The sequence below is a fragment of the Chlorocebus sabaeus genome, chromosome 21, assembly GCF_047675955.1.
Source record: "Chlorocebus sabaeus isolate Y175 chromosome 21, mChlSab1.0.hap1, whole genome shotgun sequence".
Classification (NCBI taxonomy): domain Eukaryota; kingdom Metazoa; phylum Chordata; class Mammalia; order Primates; family Cercopithecidae; genus Chlorocebus; species Chlorocebus sabaeus.
The window spans coordinates 110597700-110623612 of NC_132924.1; the positions used below are offsets into that span (position 1 = coordinate 110597700).

The 25913-nt window shown below is 37.5% G+C and overlaps 1 protein-coding gene across 2 annotated transcripts in view; it reads right to left on the reverse strand.

The window, feature by feature from the left end:
- DGKI (diacylglycerol kinase iota) overlaps nucleotides 1-25913 on the reverse strand; it is a 467928-nt gene that overhangs the window by 148998 nt on the left and 293017 nt on the right. For both annotated transcript variants that reach the window (XM_007983056.3, XM_073009376.1), the window contains exon 20: nucleotides 24001-24200. In XM_007983056.3, the coding sequence (XP_007981247.3) occupies nucleotides 24001-24200 (200 nt within the window). The remainder of the gene's footprint in view (nucleotides 1-24000; nucleotides 24201-25913) is intronic.

The window sequence follows — 25913 nt, forward strand, 5'->3', positions numbered from 1 at the left end:
TCTTATAAGATCATGGAAGTATTATAGAGTCAAAAGCAATCTTCAGTCTCATCTAATTCTATATTTGCTATTCCATCTGATTCTACACGCCCCTAAGACTGCATCTTCAAATGGCTATTCTAAGTCTCTGCTTGATCCTCATCCAGCAGTAAGATGCTAATGGAAGTGGCTTAGTCTTTGTTCAGGCTAACTTAAGCATTTGCAAATTCTTCCTACAGTCTAAATCTTCCTCTCCATAGTCTGTGTTTATTAGCCTATCTACCACTATTTTTAGGGAATTGGCTTTTAAGTTACAAAAATAATCAGTCACACAGACTAATGTCAAAAGAGTGCAAATGTTAACCACCAAAGCTAGATGCAAATCAAAGAAATATTTGCTGCCTTGATGGTTAAAATATTGCAAACAGACTATAAGCATCAAATGTCAATAAATTTTTATGACATTGGCTGAAACAGAAATTATTTTTTAAATGTTTTGGAGATCTTCAAAGTCACATTGTAATTAAAATTTTAAAGCATCCATGGAAATTTGTAATAAATTTCTATGCTTGGGGGGGCTTGAATGATGAGAAATTACTTAATGGGTAAAACATATGCTATTTTGGTGATAGATACCCTAAAAGGCCTGATTCACCAGTATGTAATCTACGCATGCAACAAAATTACACTTGTACTCCACAGACTTACAAAACTTTATAAAATGAAAAAAAAATAAAAACTATGCTTTTGAGGATAGATTTTTCATGTGTGATTAGGTCAGAATCATTGGCCAGAACGGGGACCACTCAAAAGAATTTTGCTCAAAGGAAAAACTCACTCCCATAACTAAATTACCACATGGTTATTCTACAGTGTGTTTTCTGTTCAGTGTTGTGTTCATGGTATTTAAAGGGAAGCAAAGTTGGAGACAAAGCAAGCAGTGGCTTCCCTCAGTGGCACTGCAGGGCAGGTTAACAAGTATAGAGTTTCACCATTTTTGTTTTAGAGGAAAATAAACAGACTAACAACCTTAAATGATATTTCAAATTCTTCTGGCCACCTGTTTCCTTTTGTGGCAGTGAACGTCATCACTGTTACTGGCTTGTTAATCCAATTCTGGAATTTTATGTGGAGCCATCCCTACATACATGTGTTATGACTTTTTCCTCTTGTCGCCCACCCAGGCTGGAGTGCAATGGCACAATCTCGGCTCACTGCAACCTCCGCCTCCTGGGTTCAAGCGATTCTCCTGCCTCAGCCTCCTGAGTAGCTGGGACTACATGAGTGTGCCACTACACCCGGTTAATTCTGTATTTTTAGTAGAGATGGGGTTTCACCATGTTGGTCAGGCTGGTCTCAAACTCCTGACCTCCTCGGGTGATCCACCCACCTCAGCCTCCCAAAGTGCTGGGATTACAGGTGTGAGCCACTGTACCAGGCCATGTTATAACTTTTTATTACCAGAGTCACAGATTTATTTTTAAGCCACTGAACAATTCATTGCCCCAGAATCTCAAAGTTCCCTCTCCATAAGACTATACAATATTGTTACTTTCTCCTTTTCCTTTACTCATGCATATTAAATTCACCTGACTTTCCTTTTCAGTAGCATTCCCCACTGTGGTTAACTCCCTGCTTCCTGAAGCTCTTTACTTTTGGAATTCAGTTCAAAACTCTCTTCTGGTTTTGCAACTAAGTTTCCAGAAGCTCCTTCTTTCTGCTGCAATTTATCCTCCTCTAAATCTTTCAAATACATACGCTTCTTTGCTTCTTCCACTAAAACCCCTTTAGACCAAGCTACTATCATCTTGCACCTAGACTAATTGGCCCCCTGCATCCAAAAATTTCTTCACACTGCACACTGTTTAAAACATAAATGTAATCATGATACGATGATTTTGCTCTCCCCATTAAATCATGAACTCTTCAAGGACAGGATGCCCAACTATATTCATCTTTAAATCTCCCACAACATATGTTTATTATGAGGCTTTCAATATGTGTTAAATTACTGATCCTCATATGGACTTCCTAAATTTGCAATGAGAAAAATTCTTTTTCCTGACAACTGACTACATTCTTCATCACACCTAATCATGTGTGATTAGGCCAGAATCATTGGCCACAATGGGGACCACTCAAAAGAATTTGGTTCAAAGGAAAAACCCACTCCCATAACTAAAACCAACAAACAAGAAATAATATCACTGATTATGCATTACAGTATTGCTGTACCACCTTCCGGTATCAAGTTGAGCCTCTGGCTTGCCCCTGCTTAATACAAAAGAGAAGAATTTCTACTCATTATCAGATATTATTGCAAATTTAAGTCTCATGAAGATGGCATCTTCTGCCCTGATATTTGATGAACTGGCAATTAGAGATGACAACCTTAAAAAAAGTCTTTTAAGGTAAGAGTTCTAGACTTTAAGTTCCCACATACACTCTTTTTACATTCTTTCATGCTTAAGGAATGTAAAAGATGGACAAATATCCTAATAAAAGACAAACGAGAAGTAAGTACCACAAGAAATAGAAACAAATGGAAATTAGACATACAGATAACATGCATTCTCATAGGAGAATTCTGCAAATTCCAACTGTTGAGATGAAGAAAAATCAAGAACAGTTGGAATGGGAACAAGTAAAAACTCAAGCTGTCTTTCATCACATCAGGCCAAAATCATTTCCACTTTAAGAAGTAAATCCATGTAATGAAGGTTTCCTGGTTATTAAAAATGATTAAAGATTCTATCACAAAACACTAACATGAGTTACTTTTAATACCATAGCCTGCAATCAGTGGTACCAGATGGAATTCTCACAGCATGGAGATTTCTTTTACTGCCGATTGGAGGGAGGATTATTCATCACTATACTTAGCGGAGCAAGGAGCAGTTGGGCTTGAACCAATGAGACATAAGAGGACAATGTTACTCCTAAGCCATCAAAATGGATTTAGATCTCATGTGCTCAGGAAGATAGATATTTTCTGCTTCAGCTTTCAGTTTTTATAAATCGGAGGGATCTCTGAAACTTAATTGTTATTTAAAATGCTAAAAATCTTCCCCGGGATTTGCAATCACAAACTGTTATATTTTCCTGTTCTTATTTGTAACCGATTCACTTTCATTGCTAGAATACGGTGTGGATGAGGTGTTATGATTTGTGTATTTTTAAAACGTCATTTTATAGAAGAAAACACTTGTGGTCTTGCATACCTACCATGAAGAACACTGAAACTAGGCTTCTAACTACTGGTATAGTCGCTAACCTTCTAGTAACTCTAAACGCTTTAATGAATTAAGTGGTGGTATTTGAGTGTCTATGTGTAACTTTAAAACAGTATTTTAACCAAAATAGACTATGCATAATCTTTAAACATTGAATACATTTCATCTACAAACCAATAGAAAAAAATCAAAGATTCTGAATTTTTATAAATAAAAATATCCAAAAAATAAGTAGTCAAAATTCATGAAGCAATGAAGCAAAAATAGATTTTGCTATCTTAAAATAGGGAAATCATATAACCCAATTATGTATAGAAAGAATGGTACATATGAGCTACAGAACACATTACTACTGAAAAGCTACTCTGCAGATTGTGGTAGTAGATCTGCATTTCCAGGAAACAGGCTCAGTCAAGGGAAGACACCATGTTTTGTTTTTATAAGGGAAATAAAAAGTAAGGATTGGCCTGACAATAAGCGGCACTGCATAAAAGGCATTTTCTTAAATGGTTTTAGCCTTTCCCATAAAACATTTCATGAATGAATGTATATACTTTCCTAAAATCTGAGTATCAGAGAAAAAATCATTGCAGAATTGTTTTTATTTTTCTTCATTAGTAGGTAATTAATATTTTACCTGGTCAGGTTGACAATTGCTTGCCAAGGTCCTGAATCCTCAGTGGGGAGCTACATTTGGCTCTGGAGAGAGACATAGATGGCCCCATAATTCTATTCATCAATCTACAGCTGTGATGTGTTCCCACTAGCCCAAATTTTCTTGTCAGAAATCCAAGAAGGAAGAATTGAGAGTCCTCTAAACCTGACCCTCCCTCCTTTCCAATTTGACCCGTTTAGCCAACTGGGAGGAAACCTTTCATTACCCTTCTCTAATTCCAGATCCAATGACTAAGGGATTTTATAAACTACTCTTATTTTTGGGAAACATTTGTCTTGTCTTCGTTAAAATGACAGAATAAAGACATTTCTAGAACAGAACTTACAACAATGACACAATAATTATATCAATATAACAACTATTCACCAGCAAAAATAACTTTGACAAAATTTGACAGTAAGGTTGAGAAAAAGAGTTCTCCAGAATATACTTTTATGGGTGGACTGATGGGTCAATTGGGGCCAGGTGCAGTGGCACCTGTAATTTCAGTATTTTGGGGAGGATCACTTGAACTCAGGAGTTTGAGGCTAACTTGAAAACATAGTGAGATTGTCTCTAAATACTTTTTTAAAATAAATAAATAGGCATGGTGGCATGCACCTGTTGTCCCAGCTCCTCAGGAGGCTGAGGCAGGAGGATCGCTTGAGCCCAGGAGTTCAAGGTTGCAGTCAACTATAATAGTGCCACTACACCTCAGCCTAGACAGAGTGAGACCCTCTCTCAGAAAAAAACTAATGAAAGTAAATAAATAAAATAAATTACTTGGATGAAGGAGAAATAAACACAAAATAACTAGTTAGATATTTTGATGCCACAAATACTAAAAAGAAAACAATGAAAAAGAAAAAATAATGGTTTTATTGATAATATCATGATAGAATGTGAAAATAATTTGGAGTGCCTTTGCTTGTTCCGTTTCTTTCTCTCCTTTCACTTACCATATTAAAATAAATCAAGTCTCTATTAAAGGCAGCAAACCAATGTATTTATAAGACAAGACCCTTTACTCAAGAAAACATACTTGTTTTACTTTTCCTGGACAACAAAATAACATCAAGTCAAATGACACAATCACATCCCAATTAGAGGACATAAACCACCTTTCTTAAGAGCAGTAAGGTCTAAGTGATTACTTTTTCAAATAAATACAACTATAGGTCTTTCTAATATAAGGCTGAAAAGCTTTGGCCTTTTTGTTCCATTTGTAATTCTTCCAATGGTACTTTCATTTTATTTTATTTATCTTTTTTTCTTAATTTTTAAAATGGCCCAAGATGAAAAGTGTTTTTATTTCAGTCAAATACCTGGGCTATAACTATGGAACTTCGTGAATTATTTATAGAATTTCATTTTCTGACACAAAATGTGATGAGTTCTAGGGATTAATTAAATGTAGCATCAACAAATACTTTCTTTTTATGTTTTTTAAAATGTACTTTCTTTTCATTTCATGTAAGTGTTTCAGGGTGTTATGACAGACCAGCAAAACTCAATCAAATTGGTATAATTAAATTGAAGCCTTCCTACAAATGAAATGCACCTCGCACTCCATTGCCACTTCAGCAAAGTAATCCAAAATAAATACACTCTTGGAAAGCTCAAAACAAACATCTAGGTTTCTTTGTTGATATGTCAGAGGATAAATGTCAGTGGAGTAAAAATCGAAATGTCTCTTTTTCCTTCCTGAATGCAACAAATCCATTAATAACATTGCAGTTATAATGGTCAATTTAAAAATATTTAGTTCTTTTGTTTTGCTTTGTTTTGTTTTCTGGGTGGGGAGTCCATTTTTAAACAAATATTTTACTCACAAAGACTAACAAAAGTATTCCTTTTCCTTCCCGTTTATAGTCTGTACGTATTTCTGTATATTTTTTAAATTATAATCATGCTTTAGGAATTCAGATTTGGACAAAAATTTAAAGTACATATTGTTCAACCACCTTATTTTACAGAAAGTGAATTTGGGTCCAGAGATGTCAAAAACCTTATTGTATCTATATAATTAATATGGAAAATCTGTTATAAATAACAGGGTAATGTTCTTCATCTCTTCTTATACCCTTTAATAAAAAATATTTTAAATAAGTAAAATCTTTATACAAATAATATATACAAATTTAGTCTTCAGAAGGTGACACAAAAAGAAATATAACTAAAATTCAATCAAATTTATCCAGTATGATGCTGTTATGTACTAAGTTATCTGTCCCCCAAATTGGTAAGTGGAAGTTCTGACCCCTAGCACTTCAGAATGTGACTGTATTTGGAAACAGGGTCTTTAAAGAAGTAATTAAGTTTAAATGAAATTGTTAGAGTGGAACCTAATCCAACATGACTAGTGTCCTTTATATAAAGAGGGAATTTGGACACAGACAGATAAAGAGGGAAGATCATATGAAGACACGAGAAGACAGCATCTACGAGACAAGGAGACAGGCTTCAGAAGAAACCAACCCTACTGACACCTTCATTCAGACTTACAGCCTCCAGAATTGTAAGGAAATAAATTTCTGTTGTTTTAGCCACTTACTCTGTGGTACTTTGTTATGGCAATCCTAGCAAACTCATACAGATATCTACTAAAAAGTTGCACTAAAAGAACTAACTCATTTTGTTCTAACCCTACAACTAGTGTTTATAAAAAGATAAATAATGGAAGAATGAGAGAAATCTAATTTTTAATTTTCAATAATTCCAATCTGGCCTGAGAATCTCTGCCAGTTTGCTGTCCCTGCCCTGGCTCTTCAGACCTTAATTTTCACTTATCTATTAAAAACATAGAAAAAATCTAAAAAACAAGTGTTGTATTTGTTGGACTAATTATATCTCTAAAGTCAGATTTCTATTTTTGAAATCTATTTTTATTTTTTAAAAATTTCATAAATGTTTCCCCCTCCTTTTCCCTGCCAAACATACCTGGCACATGTACTATACCCAACCCTTCCTGTAAACTCTCGCCTTTACCCCCAAGTCTGACTTCTCTGCAAGAGCTCCCTTATTCCCTGCACACTCAAGCAACAAAACCTGCAGTAAATATCCGCTGCACTTCTGAAGTAACGTTTTACTATATGAAAAGTGCTGAGTGGTAAGACTATTTCTACACCTATGAGGACATGAATAATTCATCTCTAAAAATAAATTTGAAAGCAACAAGATAGAATGTTAAATGTGGAGGGGGCCCTAAGTGTATCGCGTCTTTACATAAGTGGACTGATTGCCAAGCTCTGGGTTGACTGTTACTAATATAAGAACTCAGGAATAATTCCTCCACTGTGGATGTCAGCATGACGTTTCTTGATAAGCCTGTTTGTCAGTTCAAACACCACTCCTTACGATTCTAAAATACTTCAAATTATTTAGCGGTGCTATTTTTAACTGGAATTTGTCATTCTGAAATTTTATAATAACACTTGAACTATAAACCTATGACACCAAAGATTCACACATCTGCAACACTCAGAATTGAATTATTATTATTCATACCAAGTTTCCTTTGAAAGTGTATATAATATGATTGGATTAAAATATATAAATAATATAGATAAATATACAAACATATACACACACACAAGAAATTGACCAGAAGTGATACTGGCAGCAGAGGTCAATGCCTTAAATGCTATGATGTCAACTTTATCAATTTATAGCATGTAATCATAAGCAAGTTTCCTACCATTTCTTGTTCTCTGTCTTCTCATGTAGGGAATGAGACTAGCAATTGTGACCTTAGAAGTTAGTAGGGTGTTAAATTTGATCACAGAGCAAGGTGCTTAGGTACATATTACGTCTCTAGCTAAATGTAAAAATCCACTTTGGTTCTTGCTGACAGAAAGGTGAGACATGAATTATGCTTACCAAGGCAGAACAGGGCCTGGCCCCCCTGCCCAGTACTCAGAACAAAGGACAACCCCGTCTTGTCCCATAGCAAGTCTCATCCACTTCATGTTACAGGATTTCTGGGGACAGATTTTCTTATGACCCTAAGGTCATGCTTTGAATTCTACCATAACAGAACTTCAAAGCTGATAGGAATTCCAAGAACCAACTGCAGTTTTTTTAATATCTGAAAAACTGAAATGCAAAAGGTTAATACGTGGCCTATGTTACACAGACAAATGCAGGGTTCCCCCAGATACTCAAATCAGAAGGATGTTACCATAAGGAAAGAGGGGTTGCAGAATAAGGAGGAAGACACTCCGGCTACAGACCCATGGACTGCTTCCACTGCCCCTTTTCTTTGTGTCACTAGACCCCTCAGAGTGCAATGGAAGACCAGGTAGAGTGAGGAAACTCATGGGAGAAATTCATTTAAAAATTTCAAAAAAAAAATTTTAAAGTTGCAGTCTGGGCTCTCATGGAAACTGAGAGATAAAGTGTGGAAACTGGCATGAGCTGAAGTCCAAGTAACCATTAATTTCTTTTCTTTGGAATTATCCATTGCAGATGTCTGTTTTATGGAACTAGTAGAGAAGAGTGGCATAACAAGAGGAAAGAAGGGATGACATGATGGTATGACTGAAAGTCAAGAAACTGTGCACAGTCTGAAGTGAAATTATTAGTAAGATTACCCAAGAAATTCAGGAGCCAAGGGGGAGAGAGGAAGGAAGAAGTGATGATGGGCAAAGTTCAGCATCTTCCTTTGCTCAGAAGTTTAGAGAGCAAATATCTTTGCTTTCCAGGTAGCCTGAGGCTAACTCTTACACTTCACTATCTGACCTTAAGATTCAGCAAATGGCATGCCTTTCAATTCTATGAATGTAGCAGTTCTCTCCTGTTCTTTCAAAAATATGAAGTGTTTTGCTTTTTCATCCCTTTTTAGAAATACTCCCATTCATTGAAATCCATCAGAAAATACAGAAATCAAAAAAAAATTATCGATAATCCTACAATTCAGAGATAATCACCTAGGGATACAATAATAACAACAAAGGCATGACCGACAAACCTAATCACACAAGTTGAAGTACTTAGGCTGCTTTGATACCCTCAAAATTGGTTTTTGGGTCCAGGAGCTATGACTCAAAAATTATAATCCATGAATCAGAATCTAGACAGATTTCTGCCCCAGACATGAAGCACATTTCTGGAGGCTCCACTTGCCCATGAGTGCGATTCATTCTCAGACTCTCAGGAAGGTTGTGTATTAGCCACCAGCAGCTTAATTCATTGAGGCAAACCATATCTGATGGATCATCTCAGCTGCTTTAGAGGTAAGCCTTATAGTTTACAAAGGCATGCATGTAAATTTCCACTTCCCTAAAGGGTTAAGGTGTGGCAGAGTTTATAAAGAGAGGAAAGGAAAGGAAAAAGGGTTCTGAATAACACAAATCAAGACTTATTTTCTAATTAAAGGGACACGACAAAGTAAACAGAATAAAGAGATCTTTCATAATATATTATACAAACTCAAGCAAATGTTAGACCAAAAGTTTTGATGTGACTAGTTGTAGAATAGAATTATAGAATTTTAGAAAGCTTTTCAAAGGATCTTCTAGTTTACTTCTCTGGCCAGAGGCATGCAAACATTTAACCAACTATGGCTAATTTATGTTTTCTTCAGTTGTGAAGATCAAAGGTACTTTGCTCTGTGTTGGTAGTTTTATAACAATAAAATTCTTAAACTCAACCCAAAACAGAACCATAAAAATATTTTAATATATCAAAAATATTTCCCTTTCTTTTAATGAAACTCCCTTTCTTCCTTGAACAAAAATCAATTTACTTTCATCCTTACCAAGAAGCCTTCATTTATCACAAGCAATTTTGGAATGCTGAGTCATATTCAGTGGTCAAATATGACAACTCATACTTGTTTTGTGGATCTGTTTCTAACTTTGCTTTTCCCAAGGTAATAAGCAGACCCACACAATTTAGCAGTGGGTTATATCCTGTTTATGTTTAAATTGTAACTGCTGTGCAAGATGGTATATTACACTTAACATATGTTAGTTGTAGTTCAAAATACACTGGTCTCTCTGCAAAGTTGTTTTGCTGAGTTTAGCTATGACGCTAGCTGAGTCACTGCAGTGGGCAAGAAGGAATGCAGTCCGATAGTTCTCTGCTTCAGAAAGCAGGGAAAATCCTATCCTGGTGAAGGTGGGTCACCACACAGCATTATTTCTTCCCCACTGAATGCAGCTATACATTGTGGACAGGATTCATAAAGCAGCTATTTGAGAACTTTGAAAAGTAAACGATAGCAGTAGACTGGTGAAGAACATCAGAATTTAAGATACCATCAAAGTGGTAGTAAACTCCCAAACCCCTCTCCCTCCAGTAAGTCCCAGCCTGGACTCCAGGCAACATGAAGTCCAAAAGGGGACACCAGGAGCAGAGAGAAAGAGCTCCAGGAAAAAGCTTGTGCTCCAGCTCTAAGAAAAGAAGGGACTCTGAATGCTGAAAGAAATGGAAGAGGATCTCCTTTTCTTTTTTCCCCCCTCCATTTTCTCCCACTACACCACTACTCAGGCCTTTTCACTATTTCTGGCAACAGTAATGACAAAGCCTTCGGGCATCTAAACTTAGGAGGAAAGTGGGGCTTCCCCTCTAATCACAGGGGCTATGATGCCAAGAGAGTAGCATAAACTATCATTGCTTCTTTTTCTTCCTGTTATCATTGGTTGGCCCTGGACATGAACACAGTTGTAGGCACTATGCAGCAAAGTAAGGTAACTAAAGCCTTAGCCTTTCTGGCACAAAGACCAAACAAAGGAAGCCCCAAGAAACCAGAAGGAACCAGGGATGACAGCAGAGAGGAAGGAACTCAGAAAACAACTCCATAAAGATGTTCACGAACTCTTGGGGGTTTATCTCTAGGCTGCAAATACATGAATCTAGCCCTAAACACCAGGTCATAGACTTTAGGAACTGAACTACAGGGTAGACCTCCCCCCAGATCCCATACTGGCAACTTAGTCATTCATAAGCCACACAGATAAGAATAGCAATGCAAAGACTTTGGAAATAAAACTAACATTGTAACCACAACCCTTAGAAGATTAGTCAAAACTTGTGGCCTGAACTTGAGTCAACTGCATACTGAAGCAAATAAATAAAAGATTCCACTTTAGAAAAAAATGGGGAAAAAAGAGCAAAATAAACCCAAATCAAGCAAAAGGAAGGAAATAATAAAGGGCAGAAATCAATAAAATTGCAAATTGAAAAACAGTCAAGAAAGTTAGTAAAACAAAAGTCAATTCCTCAAAAAAGTCAATAAAATAGATCTCTACCAAGATTGACAAAGAAGAAAAAAGATACAGGTTACTAATATCAGGAATAAAAGAAAACTTGTACTGCAGACCTCACAGACATGAAAGAGAGAAGGAAATAAAACAACTCTACATACATTAATCAACAATTTAGATGAAATGGACCAATTCCTCAAACACCTCGAGCCACTATAAGACAACTAAAACTCATTCATGGTGAAATAGATAACCTGAGTAGTCCTACAACTCCTAAAGGGATTGAATTTATTGCTTAAAAAGAGAAAAAATCTTGAGGCCCACAGAGTTTCATTGGTAAATTCTAACAAACATATAAAGAACAAATAATGCCCTAATCTTTTCCAGATATACTGACAAAACACTTCCACAAAAATTCTACAACTAATAATCAATCTAATGGTGAAAGACAGAATGATTTCTCCCTAATATCAGAAGCAAAGCAAGGAAGGAAACTCTCATCACCCTTATTCAACATTGTACTCTAAATCCTAGCCAGGACAACAATGCAAAAGAAAGAAAAGGCATACGGATTAGAAAGAAAGGCATAAAACTATCCTTATTCACAGACATGCTGAACTACAGAGAAAATCCTGAGGATGCTACCAAACTCCTAGAACTAAAAAATGAATTTAGTAAGGCCAATAGGATACAAGGTCAACATATAAAAATCCACACTACTTCAAAAGTTAGCTAGGCATGTTACCCTGTGCCTGCAGTCCCCAGCTACTCAGGAGGCTGAGATGGGAAGACCACTTGAACCCAGGAGGCAGAGGTTGCAGTGAGTTGAAATCGCACCACTGCACTCCAGCCTGGGTGACAGAGTGAGACCCTGTCTCGAAAGAAAAAAAAAAAAATCCATAGTATTTCTATATACTAGCAATGAGCAATTGGAAACAAACATTTTTAAAACACGCCAAAAAATACCATTTACAATAGCTCCAAAAACATGAACTACGTAGGCACAAATCTAACAAGATATGTACAAAATCTTTATGCAGAAAACTACCAAGCAATGATGGACAAATCAAATAAACTAAGAGACATAAAGAATTTATTAACTGAGAGTCTCAACACAGTAAAGATGTCAACATTCCCCAAGTTGATCTATACACTCAATATAATTCCAGTCATCCAATTTCTAGTAGAAATTTTGGAGACATAGGCAAGCTGATTCTAAAAATGTTTATGGGAAGACAAAGGAACTCAAATAGCCATGACAGTGTTGACAATGAAGAATACATTTGGAGGAATAATGAAACCAGATTTTAAGAGTTATTATAAAGGCACAATAATAGAAAGAATATGGCACTGGCAAAGGCATAAACCATAGGTCAATGGCACAGAATAGAGTTTACACTGGATCTGTGTGTCTGTGTGTGTGTGTACGTGTGTGTGCACAATCAGTTCTCCATTTCTGTAGGTTCTACATCTGCAGATTCAACCAACAACAGATTGAAAATAGTTAGAAAAAAATGATGGTTTTGTCTATACTGAACATGTACAGACTATTTATCTCATCACAATTCCCCAAACAATACAGTATAACAACTATTTACATAGCATTTGTACTGTATTGGATGTTATAAGTAATCTAGAGATGATTTAAAATACATGAAAGTATGTACATAAGTTATATGCAAATACCTGTTTTATATGAGGGACTTGAGCACCTAAGAATCTAAGAAATGGGACTCTGGAAAAAATCCCCTATGGATACTAAGGGATGACTTTTTGTACATCCAATTGATTTTCTGATAGAGTTGTAAAGGCAATTCAATAGAAAAAGATAATCTTTTCACAAATGGTGCTGAAAGGATTGAACATCCATATGCGAAAACATTAACCTCAAGCTAAACAGCACATCTTATAGAAAAAAACTCAAAACAGATCACATAACTAAATGCAAAACAGAAAATCTATAAAACTTTTGGGAGAAAGCAAAGGAGAAAATATTCACCTGGAATTAGACAAAGAGTACTTTAACATAATACCAATACCACAACTCAATAAAGAAAAAAAAAAGATCATCTGGATTCTGTCAAAAGGTTTTACTCTACAAAAGATATCATCAAGAGAATGAAAAGACAGGATATATACTGGGAGAAAATGCCTGCAAAGCACACAAAGGTCTTGGGGGCAGAATACATGATGAACTCTCAAAACTCACAGGAAGAAAACAAACAGCCCAATTAAAAAATGATCAAAAGACTTGGACACATGCTTCCCAAATGCTAACAGTACAAGTGCTGACAGGGATGTGGAGCAACTGGAATGGTCTTACATTGCTGGTAGAACTGCAAAATGGTGCGACCACTCTGGAAAACGGTTTGTCAGTTTCTTACGAAGGTGAACATACACTTAACCATATGACCCAGCAATCCCATTCCTACATGTTTAACCTAGAGACATGAAGCTTATGTTTACATAAAACCTGTTCATCAATGTTTATAGGAACTCTACTGATAATTGCCCCAAACTGGAAGAATAACCAAGATATCCTTCAATGGGGGAGTGGGTAAACAAGCTAAAACATCCATACAATGAAATACAGCTGGGCAATAAAAAGGAACAAATAATTGATATATGCAACAACTTGGATAAATCTCAAAGGTGTAGTGTTCAGTCAAAGAAGCCAACTACAATGCACCACACATTGTATACTTCCATTTATATGGCATTCCTGAAAACACAAAACTATAATGATTAGTGGTTGCTAGAGGTTGGGAGATGGGAGGGTTTGACTACAATGGGATACATCATGAGGCAGTTCTTTTGGGGTGACAGACTGATCTATATCCTGACTACGGTGGTGAATCTTTATATGTTATGAATCTTTATATTATATGAATCTTTATATGTCTTAAACCTTATGGAACTGTACACAAGAAAGGTCAGGTTTACAGTATGTTAAGTTTAAATATTAAAAATAAAAGCAAATATAATAAACACTCAATACAAAGTCATTCATATGGAAGAACAACCAGAACCTCTACTTGAATGCTTGTCGCATTGCTTCATAATTCTGTCATAGGCAACACAACTGGGTTTGTTCCTAGTGTGTTCGTTTCTCCTGGGCAGAAACCTTAGTGTCCTCATCTCTGCTTCTCCAATATCCCACAGAGTATCTAGTAACCGAAGTAAACACTCAATAATGTTTGTTGGCAGATGAAAGCAATGAATAAATTAGGTGTAAATGGAACACAGTATTTCATTTTGTTGGGGGAAGAGCAGGAGGGAAATAGAACCTAATGAGAGGTAGCTACTAAAGGCTAAGAGAGTTCTAGAAAGACACATTCTGCAGTTTCACACTTTTTTGGCATTAGGTGAATAGGAGTTGGCAGTTACAGCATTTAGCATGACTAGTCATGATTTATGAAATGTAGTGTGTACATGTGTCTTCCAATGAGGACTTTACTTCATCATGAAGCCAATCAATTATAAAGAATGTATTAATTCATTGAGTTGCACTGTACAAGATTTGGGGAGAAATATTCTATTTGCTTTGTTTTGTCCTATTGGATGAGACCACTAAATTCCATTGATTAAAATTCATCAATTCATATGTTGTCATATATGATCAAAACAGAAAATTTCATGATTTTTCTTTGAATAAACTGGAAATTTTGCATATACACAGGCATTAGTAGTATGTTGCAATTCCTAATACTTCATGCATTGCATTGTTACCACCATGCACTCCATCCCTGGAGAAAAAGTCTTCTGAAAGCTAGAGAGAAAAAAAGATTACTTCAAGTTTCTCAAGGAAGGAACAATTGCTTCAAGAGCAGCATAAAGAGAGGGTTCACCCAAAGAAAAGATCTGTAAAAAAGAGTTGTTCTGAGCAGAGAATGGCCGGTGAGATTGCAATCCCCTTCCCTTCACCCACAAAAATATATAAAAACTCACTTCATGATACTGGGGCTCTTAACTTCTACAGGACCAAAGCAATGTTACCATGGTTTTCTCAACATTGTTGAAATTAGCAAACACTGGTGTGTGAGTAAATCAAGGTTATCCTCACTGCTATAACATAAAAAGACAAAATGCATATATTGTGCTTAAACTTTTCTCCACATTCCTTGCTGTATTCTATAAAGTTTTGTTATCTGATTTTTAAAATAATATCCTGATTTAATGTTTATCATATAAATGTTTTACCTGTGGGTAGGAAATCTATGATATGTAATATTTAATATATATCATACGTAGATATAAAATATTTTCAAATTAACATTCAAGTTTTAAAGTAACCACAACTTAGTGCCTGCTGCACCCTAGAGAAACAAGTATGACCATTTACTTCACTGTACGTAGCACACACACTCGTGGAAAAAGAGATAAACCAGTCCAATTTAAGATATATGACTAAAGTGTAAATACAACCAAAATTTAACCCATGATAGAAACAGGATGACTATCATATGCGTTTCTGCTGTTAACATTCTCAATTCTTTGGTCACGATCAATGTAGTCACTAAAAATAATGATCACGTGCAGCCACTCCTTAAACTCCAATTTACTGAACTGGCCTTTATAGAACACACAATTTTACTCCAGCCACAACATTCAAATTGGCAATCAAATGTCATTTTCTTATTGATTCTTTGCTCAAGTGTAAGCTCCAGGAAGGTAGTGCTATGTTGTGCTTACCACTAGACACAAAGCATAAACTAGTGTCTGACACAGAGCAAGTGTAAAATAAAGGTTTTTGAATACATAGTTTAATGAATAAATAAATTAGTATGCATAAGACGAGGGTTGAAAGTAGGATTATATAACTGAACTTTAGGAATTGCTTTGTCATATATATCACCAGATGTTATATACTGTACAATTCTATTTAGACATGTATTCTTTTATTCATTCATTCCACCAAGAAAACCAACCAATCATTGTTTGGCTTCAGAATACTTCATGTTAAAATCTCTGAACAGGGCTGGGAACACAAAATTCATATTAAGATATTGCCAATCATCTCAAATAGCCTAAGTCTACTGTGTGAAATACACAGACACAGAGTTAAAGTAATTAACACTAAATTAAACCTTGAGAACTGTAACAGATACATGAATGATAAACTCCAGTGAGGGTGTAGTTAACTCTGACAGCAAGAATCAAAGCAGAATTATTTGGAAAGGTAATCATTCAAGTGGGCCTTGAGAAATACACAGGATCCTGACAGATGAAAGGCAGCAGACTGCAAATTGTTAAGAACATGAACTTTGAAGCCAGACTTCCTGAGTTTGAATTCCACTCTATGATTTATTAACTGTGTGACCTTGGGCAAGTTACTTAAGCTCTCTATCAGATTCCTCATGCATAGAAGGGAGATAATTATACCACATATGGCCAAGGGTTGTTGGGAGAGTAAATTAATTAATATGTAAAGTATCTGTAACAGTCCCTGAAACATAATGAATGCTAGACAAGCATATGTGATATGGAGAAAACCAAGGACAAAGCAGAGTCCAGAGCACAAAATAATTCTGAGCTGAAATGCTAAAAAACATATTTTTTGTTTTCAGTAGAAAAAAATAATACCCTGGACTACATTAAGCAGAAACTCCTAAATATACATAAAAATGCATTTTGCTAACTCAGTGACAGTTTGGGGTCATTGAACTTTTATCGTAACTATGGATCTTCCAAAATAGAAATACGCACATACACACACTCAAAACTCCATGCATAATCTTAAGGTTTCATCCAGAAATTGAGGGCTGCAGGCACTTCCTCAAGCTTATCTCTGAGCTGTAAGTAATGACATAGTCTAATGGTATTATGCACTTTCCATAAAAACCAATGCTTAGTATGGAATTCTACACAACCCCAGGCAACCATGAGCCCTAAAGTATCTCATCCAAAAATTGAACTATTAACTTAGATAGAGGATGGAAGCACATAGAACATAAAAAACTTCACAGCTCCATTTCAAATCAAAGAGGGCAACAGAAAGCAATTCTGGTGAGGTGGCTTCCTTATCTGAGGAACAGACCTGTGAAGGCAAGGGACACAGGTAGTCCAACCCTGAGGAGACGAGGCTGGGGAGAAAATGTAGAAACAGAACGGCACTGTACTCACATGGTGAAGGAGCCGGGGGGAGCAGACACTCGCCGCAGGTCCGCAGTTTGCACCTGGTGAATACTAGAGGCAGCAGGGAATGAGCAGCGAAGACAGAGTCAGCGACAGCGTGGACAGACAAGGAACAAGCCAGGGGAGAGAAAGAGAGACACACAAAATTTAAACAGAAATTAAATGAGCGCATCACCAAACAGCGAAGGAAAGGAAAAGGAAAACCAAGCCAGCCACGGAAATAATCCAAAAAAAGCCGGTGATAGCAATGAAGCCAACAGGACACACAGAAGGCGCTGGTTCTAGGCAAGTCACAGACTGGAGCAGGGCCAGGCTGGGGTCGATGCAGGACAGCAGGTCGGGGGGTGCGGGGGGATGACCATGGCCTCCCTTGCTCAGGCCCATCAGGACACCCAAGGAGAGAAGGCACGCACTTACATATTGTGTGGTAGGCTGGCATGGTAAACTCATCTTTGAAAAGATTCAAAGTGAATTTAACCCTTTCATCACACAGCCATCAGGTTTCCCCAGGCTTTATAGGAACACTCATCAAAAGACAATAATCTTAAAAAATGTCTGAACCAAAACTTCAACTTCCTTCAGTTAAACAACAAAGGCTTTTAAAAAACTCCCAAGGTAATACCAAGAAAGTCTCATTTTATCACTGTATTGCTGTCATTCTACCCATATTCTGGGGAGAAAAATCAAACCACAGATTTCTCCCTTTTCTCCTTTCTTTTATAATGGAGTCTACAGCAGCTGCTAGAAAAGATAAAATGTAGAATTTAAGAAACTAAACCCAAAATGTTTTGTTGACTTTACATAATTATTCTCTCCACTCTCTTATTTAAAGAGTTTCATTGGAACTACATTAGACCTAGTTCCCTGGATCTCTGTTCTGCAGGATACATAACTTTTCATACAAAGTCACCCATGAGTTAACTCCAGTCCAAGCCTCTCTCTGTCTGTGTTATCCTCCAAGTACTATCATTTCCAACCAATATAATACGTCTCAGCAGCCTAGGATGATGGAATTCGATTGCTCAATTCAAAGTTTGCTGACTAGAAATCTGGCCATTGGTTAAAATGATCATCTTTAACAATGAAGCCTTAATTACTGGTGAACTAAGGATAATATTATCTATTTATTAATAGTTCATTGAAGATCTCCTGAAATACCTGGGGATCTCCTGAAACACCTGGGTAATTTTGTTGCTATTCTCCTTCAATGGCATCTTGCAAATAAAGAACATAATCCAGCTTATCATGTTACTAGCATACGAATATGAACCTAGATACATCTGCTTATTCCTTTTTGTGGGGAAGGTATTTACTGGAGTTCAAACTCTGTGTAGATTCCTATGCTATGATAAAATGACATATGCTCCCATATAAATGAGGAGCTTCTGGACACAGTGGGACCTAGCTTTTTAGTTTGTGTATAGTAATGGCAAATGGGGTTATAAGCCAAGAAATATTTTTTAGGAAACATTAATTTTTCCTTTTGCATAAATGAAGATCTAGTGGCATCATGAAGCCCTATTAGTTAACTATTTCTCATGGAAATCCCTTCTATCCATGTGGGCTATAGCTTGAAATCATTAAATATGTATCTTTCATTTATAAGACAATGTGATCAAAACATATTTGATATTAGTTTTATATTCACAAAATTTTAGACTTATGTTATCTTAGAAAGCAATTTCTGAGAAACACAGCAGAGACAGCCTCATAGAATAGATTCAAGTGTGGGTCGCTGATGCAAGATGTGACTGTGTCTCAGGACCTATGACCGAGACTGGGGATCCTAAAAGGAAAATCCTAGGGCCTCCCCACAGAGCAGAGAAGGGAGGAGTAAATCCATGATTACACTATTTTTAGTAGGTAGTGTCATGGAAATAACCAAGAGCACCACTGAAGCATGTAAAGGTACATCTAACAGCTAGAAGTAGACAGAAAAGGCTTATTAGGAAAAGTAGTAATTCAATGGGGTCCTAAGCTGTGAGCAAGGAGTTAGCAGAAGATAAAGAGGTGCAGAGGGCACTGCAAGAAGAGGACCTGAAAGCAAAACCAGGATGATGTAGCAGACAGGCTACTGTTCCAGGAACAGCAATCTTCCCTGGAACAAAGAGCAAAGAGAATGAAGAAGGGAGTGATCGAAAAGGTCTGCAAAGCTAAGGAACACACGCTTGGGATTCTTAGATCAATCTAACTGGTATATCAGAAGAGACAGATTATGTGAAGGCAGCAAGGGTGGGAAGAAGAAAATAGTCAGAAGCATATTTTAGTAATGCTGCTGAGAGGTAGCTCGCATGACCTTTGAACTCTGGCTGCTTTAGCAGTAGAGAGGATAGAGGGGATGAGCGTGAAAGACTTGGGAAATAAATAGAAGATAGAGTTCAAAGAATGTGGTAGCTACCCTGATGGATGTTGATATGGTTTGGACATGTGTCCCATCCAAATCTCATGTTGAAATGGAATCCCCGATGTTGTATGTGGGGCCTGGTCAGAGGTGTTTGGGTCATGAGGGCAGATCTCTCATAAACACTTGGTGCCCTCCTTGGGGTAGTGAGTGAGTTCTCACTCTGAGTTCATGTGACAATCAGTTGTTTAAATGAGTATGGTGCCTCCCCCATCTCGCTCTCTCTGTCACCATGTGATATGCCAGCTCCCCATTCACCTTTAGCCCTGACTGTAAACTTCCTGAAGCCTCACCAGAAGCCAAGCAGATGCTGGTCCCATACTTGTACAGTCTACAGAACTGTGAGCCAAATAAAACTCTTTTCTTTACAAATTACCCAGCCTTGCCTAGGCACGGTGACTCACGCCTGTAATCCCAGCACTTTGGGAGGCTGAGGTGGGCAGATCACTTGAGCCCAGGACTTCAAGACCAGCCTGAGCAACGTGGAGAAACCCTGTCTCTATCAAAAATACATCTGGGCATGGTGGCACACACCTGTAGTCCCAGCTCCTCGTGAAGCTGAGGCAGGAGAATCACTTGAACCCGGGAGGCGGAGATTGCAGTGAGTCAAGAGGGCACCATGGCACTCCAGCCTGGGCAAGAGAGTGAAACTCTATCTCAATAAATAAACAAATAAATATAAATAAATAAATTATCCAGCCTTGGGTATTTCTTTACGGCAATGCAAAAATGGACTAACACAAGTGTATAGAAGTAGAGGTGACTGAGAGAACCTCAAAGGCCAGGAACAGGACAAATGAGTGGATGGTAGTTTCCTGTGTACAACTGTGAATGGAATAGGCTCACTGGATGGTGGGGAAGAAAAGCCAAGTAAATAAAGTTAATGAGTCCAGTTTCTAGCATGTAGTTTGAGGTTACCGCGAGACATTAAGGTAAAAATGTTAACTAAGATATTTGGGTATCAGTCTTCAATTTTTAGAAGAAAATTCTGGGCTGAAGACACAGATCAGAGATACAGTCTCCCAGAGAAAGGGCAGAACCACAAGGAGAACTGGCATGTAAGTGGAAAGGGAACTGCTGTTAAGGGACCCACAGCACTTACGTCTTGAATATCCAATTAACATGCTGTGTGAAAGGAGCCTAATTTTTAAAGATGAATTAAACAGCCACCTTCTTCTTATTGGGAACACACACACATACACACATGCAAACACACACATACATACATGCAAACACACGCATGCACACACACACACACACGCAAACACACACACATACAAACATACACACAAACACGCACATGTAAACACACACATACACACACGCACACACATACACACATGCAAACACACATACACGCAAACACACACATACACACACGCAAACACACACATACACGCGCGCGCAAACACATACATACACACACGCAAACATACACACACAAACACACACATGCAAACACACATACATGCAAACACACACATACATACACACATGCAAACACACACATACACACATGCAAACGCACACACGCAAACACAGACATACACACATGCAAACATACACACACACACACACAGAGGTTTTTAAGCTAAAAATTCTAAAGATATTTTCGACTAGATCTCCTCGAGTAAAGAAAAAAGGCGAAGAAAGGAAGGCAGGAAAAAAAGAAAATGTCTTTCGAATTTCTCTTTCTTCATTGTTTGAAATGGTACACTTCACACAATTGATGGCCAAAGCAGAGAAAGGCTTGAAGGACTCAGAAGGTGGAAGAAAACTTATAGAAAAGTCTTAAAGGAAAGGCTGACCTTGAACTTGAAACTCCACTTGGAAATCCAGTGGAAGACCTTAGATTTCAAAACAAGGTTTTCTGGTAAAATCAAAAGAAATATTTAATCATAGAAGGTAAATAAGATTAGAATGAGAGAAATTAAGGTTTAGTAAGCAAATATTACAAGGTGACTAGGGTTTTTTGCTTTCTTTTGAAAATGTGCTATCTGTATTGATTTTCTGAAAATATAGTGTTGAATAATTTTTCACAAGTAGTAATAAAGATTTTTGTTATTTTTAAGTCTTACAAATATTCATTAATAAAATGAAAATTATACTATTATTCCCGTTTCTCGTAAGTCTTTCAGAGGGCATGGGGTGGCCTGGATGCAGGCACCACTGCCTCTAGTAGAAAGTAAATAACAGTTCTGGTGTTTGTTATTGTTGTTGTTGTTTGGGGTTTTTGTTTTGTTTTGTTTTGTTTTTCCAGACAGAGTCTCGCTCAGTTGCCCAGACTGGAGTGCAGTGGTGCAATCTCAGCTCCATGCACCCTCTGCCTTGTGGTCCTAGAGATTCTGGTGTCTCTGCCTCCTGAGTAGCTGGGATTACCGGCATGTGCCACCACATCTGTTTAATTTTTGTATTTATAGCAGAGAAGGGGTTTTGCCATGTTGACCAGGCTGGTCTTGAACTCCTGGTCTCAAGTGATCCGGCCACCTGACCTCCCAAAGTGCTGGGATTACAGGTGTGAGTCACCATACCCAGCCAGTAACAGTATTTTTAAGTTGAGGCTGCTTCTTGAACACTTGCATAGCTAAGTGCTAACAAGAAGTGCCATCATATATCACGTGTGCCATGAGTACAAAAAGAAAACAATTCTTTTTATGTGCTTCTATAGGTGCAGAAAACCAAATGAATTCTTAACAATATGGTTGTTGAGCAAATACGAATTCTCAACACAAAGGTAAAAGCTGTTTAAAACTAAACCAGCTGAAAACCATTTCATGTCTGATAAGGTTATTAAATACAGAAGAAGCAGGCCTAAGACTATGAGCTCTCTGCCTAAACATAGTAAAAACTTTTTCTGCATATCTTCTTAACAAACTATCTAAAAGTGACCCAACAACATAGACTATAGTACAGTTTCAGAGATTTTTTTTCACTTAGTATTTCATAGATTTCTGGCAAACCCATGGTCCACTTAACTCTAACATTTCTAGGGTAAATTTGATGAACCATATACAACTACTGACATTCCACGTTTTCTAAAATATAACCTCAGCAATTGTGTATTTAACCTAACAGAAGGTAAAGGCAGGGAGGGCAGGCAGCATGAGGAACGAGTCAGGAGTTTCACTAAACGCTAAATGTAAACAAAGAAAGACATGTAACTAAAAAACACCTCTGGAAAATAATCTAGGAAAAATTCTGGGGGAAGTCTGGATTCTGGGAGAGAAGGAAGGAGAGGACAGAGTCGATTTTTTATCCCAGCTTCAAACTGAGACCCAGATGCCAAAAGCTGGAATACTCTGAGAGCACTACCTAATCCTGCTCATCAACATGGGCCACCACAGAGAGAGAACAGTAAGTGTTGGTAGTGAGTGAGGGCACCTGTGTTGCTGGCTATTCTAGGGACTTCTGCATAAATGCATGGCAAAGCATGCCCTTGCTTTACAGGCACCACAAGGAAGCCAGCCACTCAGTGCAAATAGATAACCATGCATGACAGGCCACAAACGGGAGAAGCACCTTTGAGAGTCCCTCACTGTGACAGAGAATGACACAAGGCTAAGCCCTGAAATGGCCTTAGGCATACAGCATGATATATAGGAAATATTCAAAAGATGCCAAAACTTCCGTTCATTATCCATCCCCTTCTCCAACCCCACAGACACTTAATCACTAGTTGGAGTGAGACACACTATAAAATGAATATGCATTCTAAATATCTAGTCATTATTACCTTACCTCAAGTCAGTTTATTAAAATGCCTAAGAAAGGAAAACTCCAGGAGGGATACCACGTGTGAAAGAGTGGGTCAGGCTATGTCTGGACAATAGGATGCTGCCCAGATAGCCAATGCTGAGTTGAAGCACCAGAGTATGCAGGACCCCAAAATAGGAACATCAGGAAGGGAACAATTCGCTGGCAGGCAGAAAGAGATGCAATGTGGATAGAGGCCAGCCACTGACCAGCTCTGCCAACCAGCCGCGACTGGAGAAACCAACACTCTCCAAGCGACCTAAGTAAAGAGCAGGCTAACTATGTGCTTCCCTGAAACAAAACAAACAAAAACACATTTACCTGAACACAGTTTACCACCCTAGAATCCCTCTCAATGATTTTCTAGAGTCTCAATAAATATATTCTCAAGTGGTCAGTGAAGAAGAATCATCTATCTCATGTACAGTAATAACTACTAAAAGAAGGGTGTGGAACTGTACAATAAACAAGGGGAAAAAACTCTATATGTTCCCACGAGAGAAACCAAGGAACTGCTGAGTCTCCCGGACTTTTTTCCTCTTCCCAACACAGTGAGGTTCCCAGACCATGCACATGCTCTGCACTCTCCTCTCCAAGGTCTTCGTGTTAAGCAAGGTAGGCCATGAGCAGACTCACTCATTAAGTAAAGGCATGGATGTTCTCCTCTTGCTCTTCTGTACCATGTTGGCCTGATTCCTCAGGGAGATCCGAATCATAGCTGGGGCCAACCTACAGGGCTCCCCATCCACTTGCATGGGGATGGATTTGTAAGTTAGAAGCATGACTTCTCGACACTGGTGTAGCCTCTCTCCATGGCCCCCAACTTGCAGGGCTGCCTATAAAAACAAGAGTCAAAGGGAAGCAAGGAGTTAGTTCTCATTATTTAAGAAAGCTGGAGGCCAGGCATGGTGGCTCATACCTGTAATCCCAGCACTTTGGGAGGCCAAGGCAGGTGGATCACCTGAGGTCAGGAGTTCGAGAGCAGCCTGGCCAACATGGCGAGACACCGTCTCTGCTAAAAATACCAAAAAAAAAAAATAGCTAGGCATGGTGGCGGGTGCCTGTAGTCCCAGCTACTTAGGAGGCTGAGGCTGGAGAATCACTTGAACCCGGGAGGCGGAGGTTGCAGTGAGCCGAGGTCACGCCACTGCACTCCAGCATGGGCAATAGAGTGAGACTCCATCTCAAAAATAAAAAAGAAAAAGAAAGCTGGAAATCCCAAGTCCATTGTACATAACCAAGGAGTCTGTGATAAACATAGTAAAATTGGTAAAATTAACCACCACCATAGTAGGAAACCTGGATAAACCATTAATACAAATAAACTGAATATTCACAATTATGACGAGCTTTACCATAAATTCCTATTAACTACCACTTTTTGCTCTTACATGTTTCAAATCTAAATTTAAGCATGTTAGTTTAATACAAAGGTTTTTCTTTGTGTTATCTATTCTCATTAAACAACCAATGAAAGCAGAACGAAACCAATATGAAGGAGATAAAGCAGGTAGTTTATTAACCTCTAAATTGTATTTACCTAATACTTAAATATGCAGCACATTGTTGATTACTTTTCATGTTTAGATAGGTGTTTGCTTTTTATCTAAACTTCCTCAAGCTATTTCTAACTTGTATAAGATCAACAAAATGCAAACTAACAACAATTACTTAATTTAAAACATTCTGGGAAGCAAAGCAGCTTTGAGGATCAAAATGAAAGACAGTAAGAACTCAGTTCATCATGGGAGCCACAGAATGGAATTTCAAGATGATATTAAAAGTCTTGTTAAGGAACAACACATTTATATAACCTCTTCTGACTTAGTAAAAAAAAAAATGTATTTAGTATTATTTATCCTTTTAGGAAATAAAAGAAAAATCACACATTTTTGTTGTATAATATACATAGAGCACACAAATTTTATTATACAGCTTAATAAATATTTTATACACACGTGAACCTCCATCGAGACCAAGTTTTGGAAAAAATGTATAACACTCAAAAAGTTCCCACATGCGCCTTGCTAGTCTATTACACTCTTCCCACCAACGGACTGGTGAGCAAGAAAGCAGAGGAGAATGCTGTGAGAAGTTACTAAAATTCTTTTTGCCTTATTACCTGATGTAAATTTACTCTTTTTATTTTGTAGTCTTGAGTAGGCCTAACGACAGATAAAATGTAAAACCTGCCTGACAAGAAGGTATTCCTCTGAGTTTAACCGGACTGAAAATTGCTTGAATACCTTCCAACCTCTTGGTATTGGAAGTCATACACAGTAGTCTAGACCACTTTTAAGCCATCTTCTCAGCCTCAAAAACAAAACAACAGCAAATATTACAAAGAGGTAGAGTTAATAACTGTCAATGCCACCCCTACTGGCATTTCACAATCAATCCAAGATGATTGCACAGACACAGGAGGAACTACTGTAATTAGCTTTTCAGGGTAGAGACATTTCCATTATTGTTAGCACAGTCACATTAAATTATTTTGGGAACAAATTAGAGTATAAGTAATTTTTTTAAACTCATTAGAAATACATATT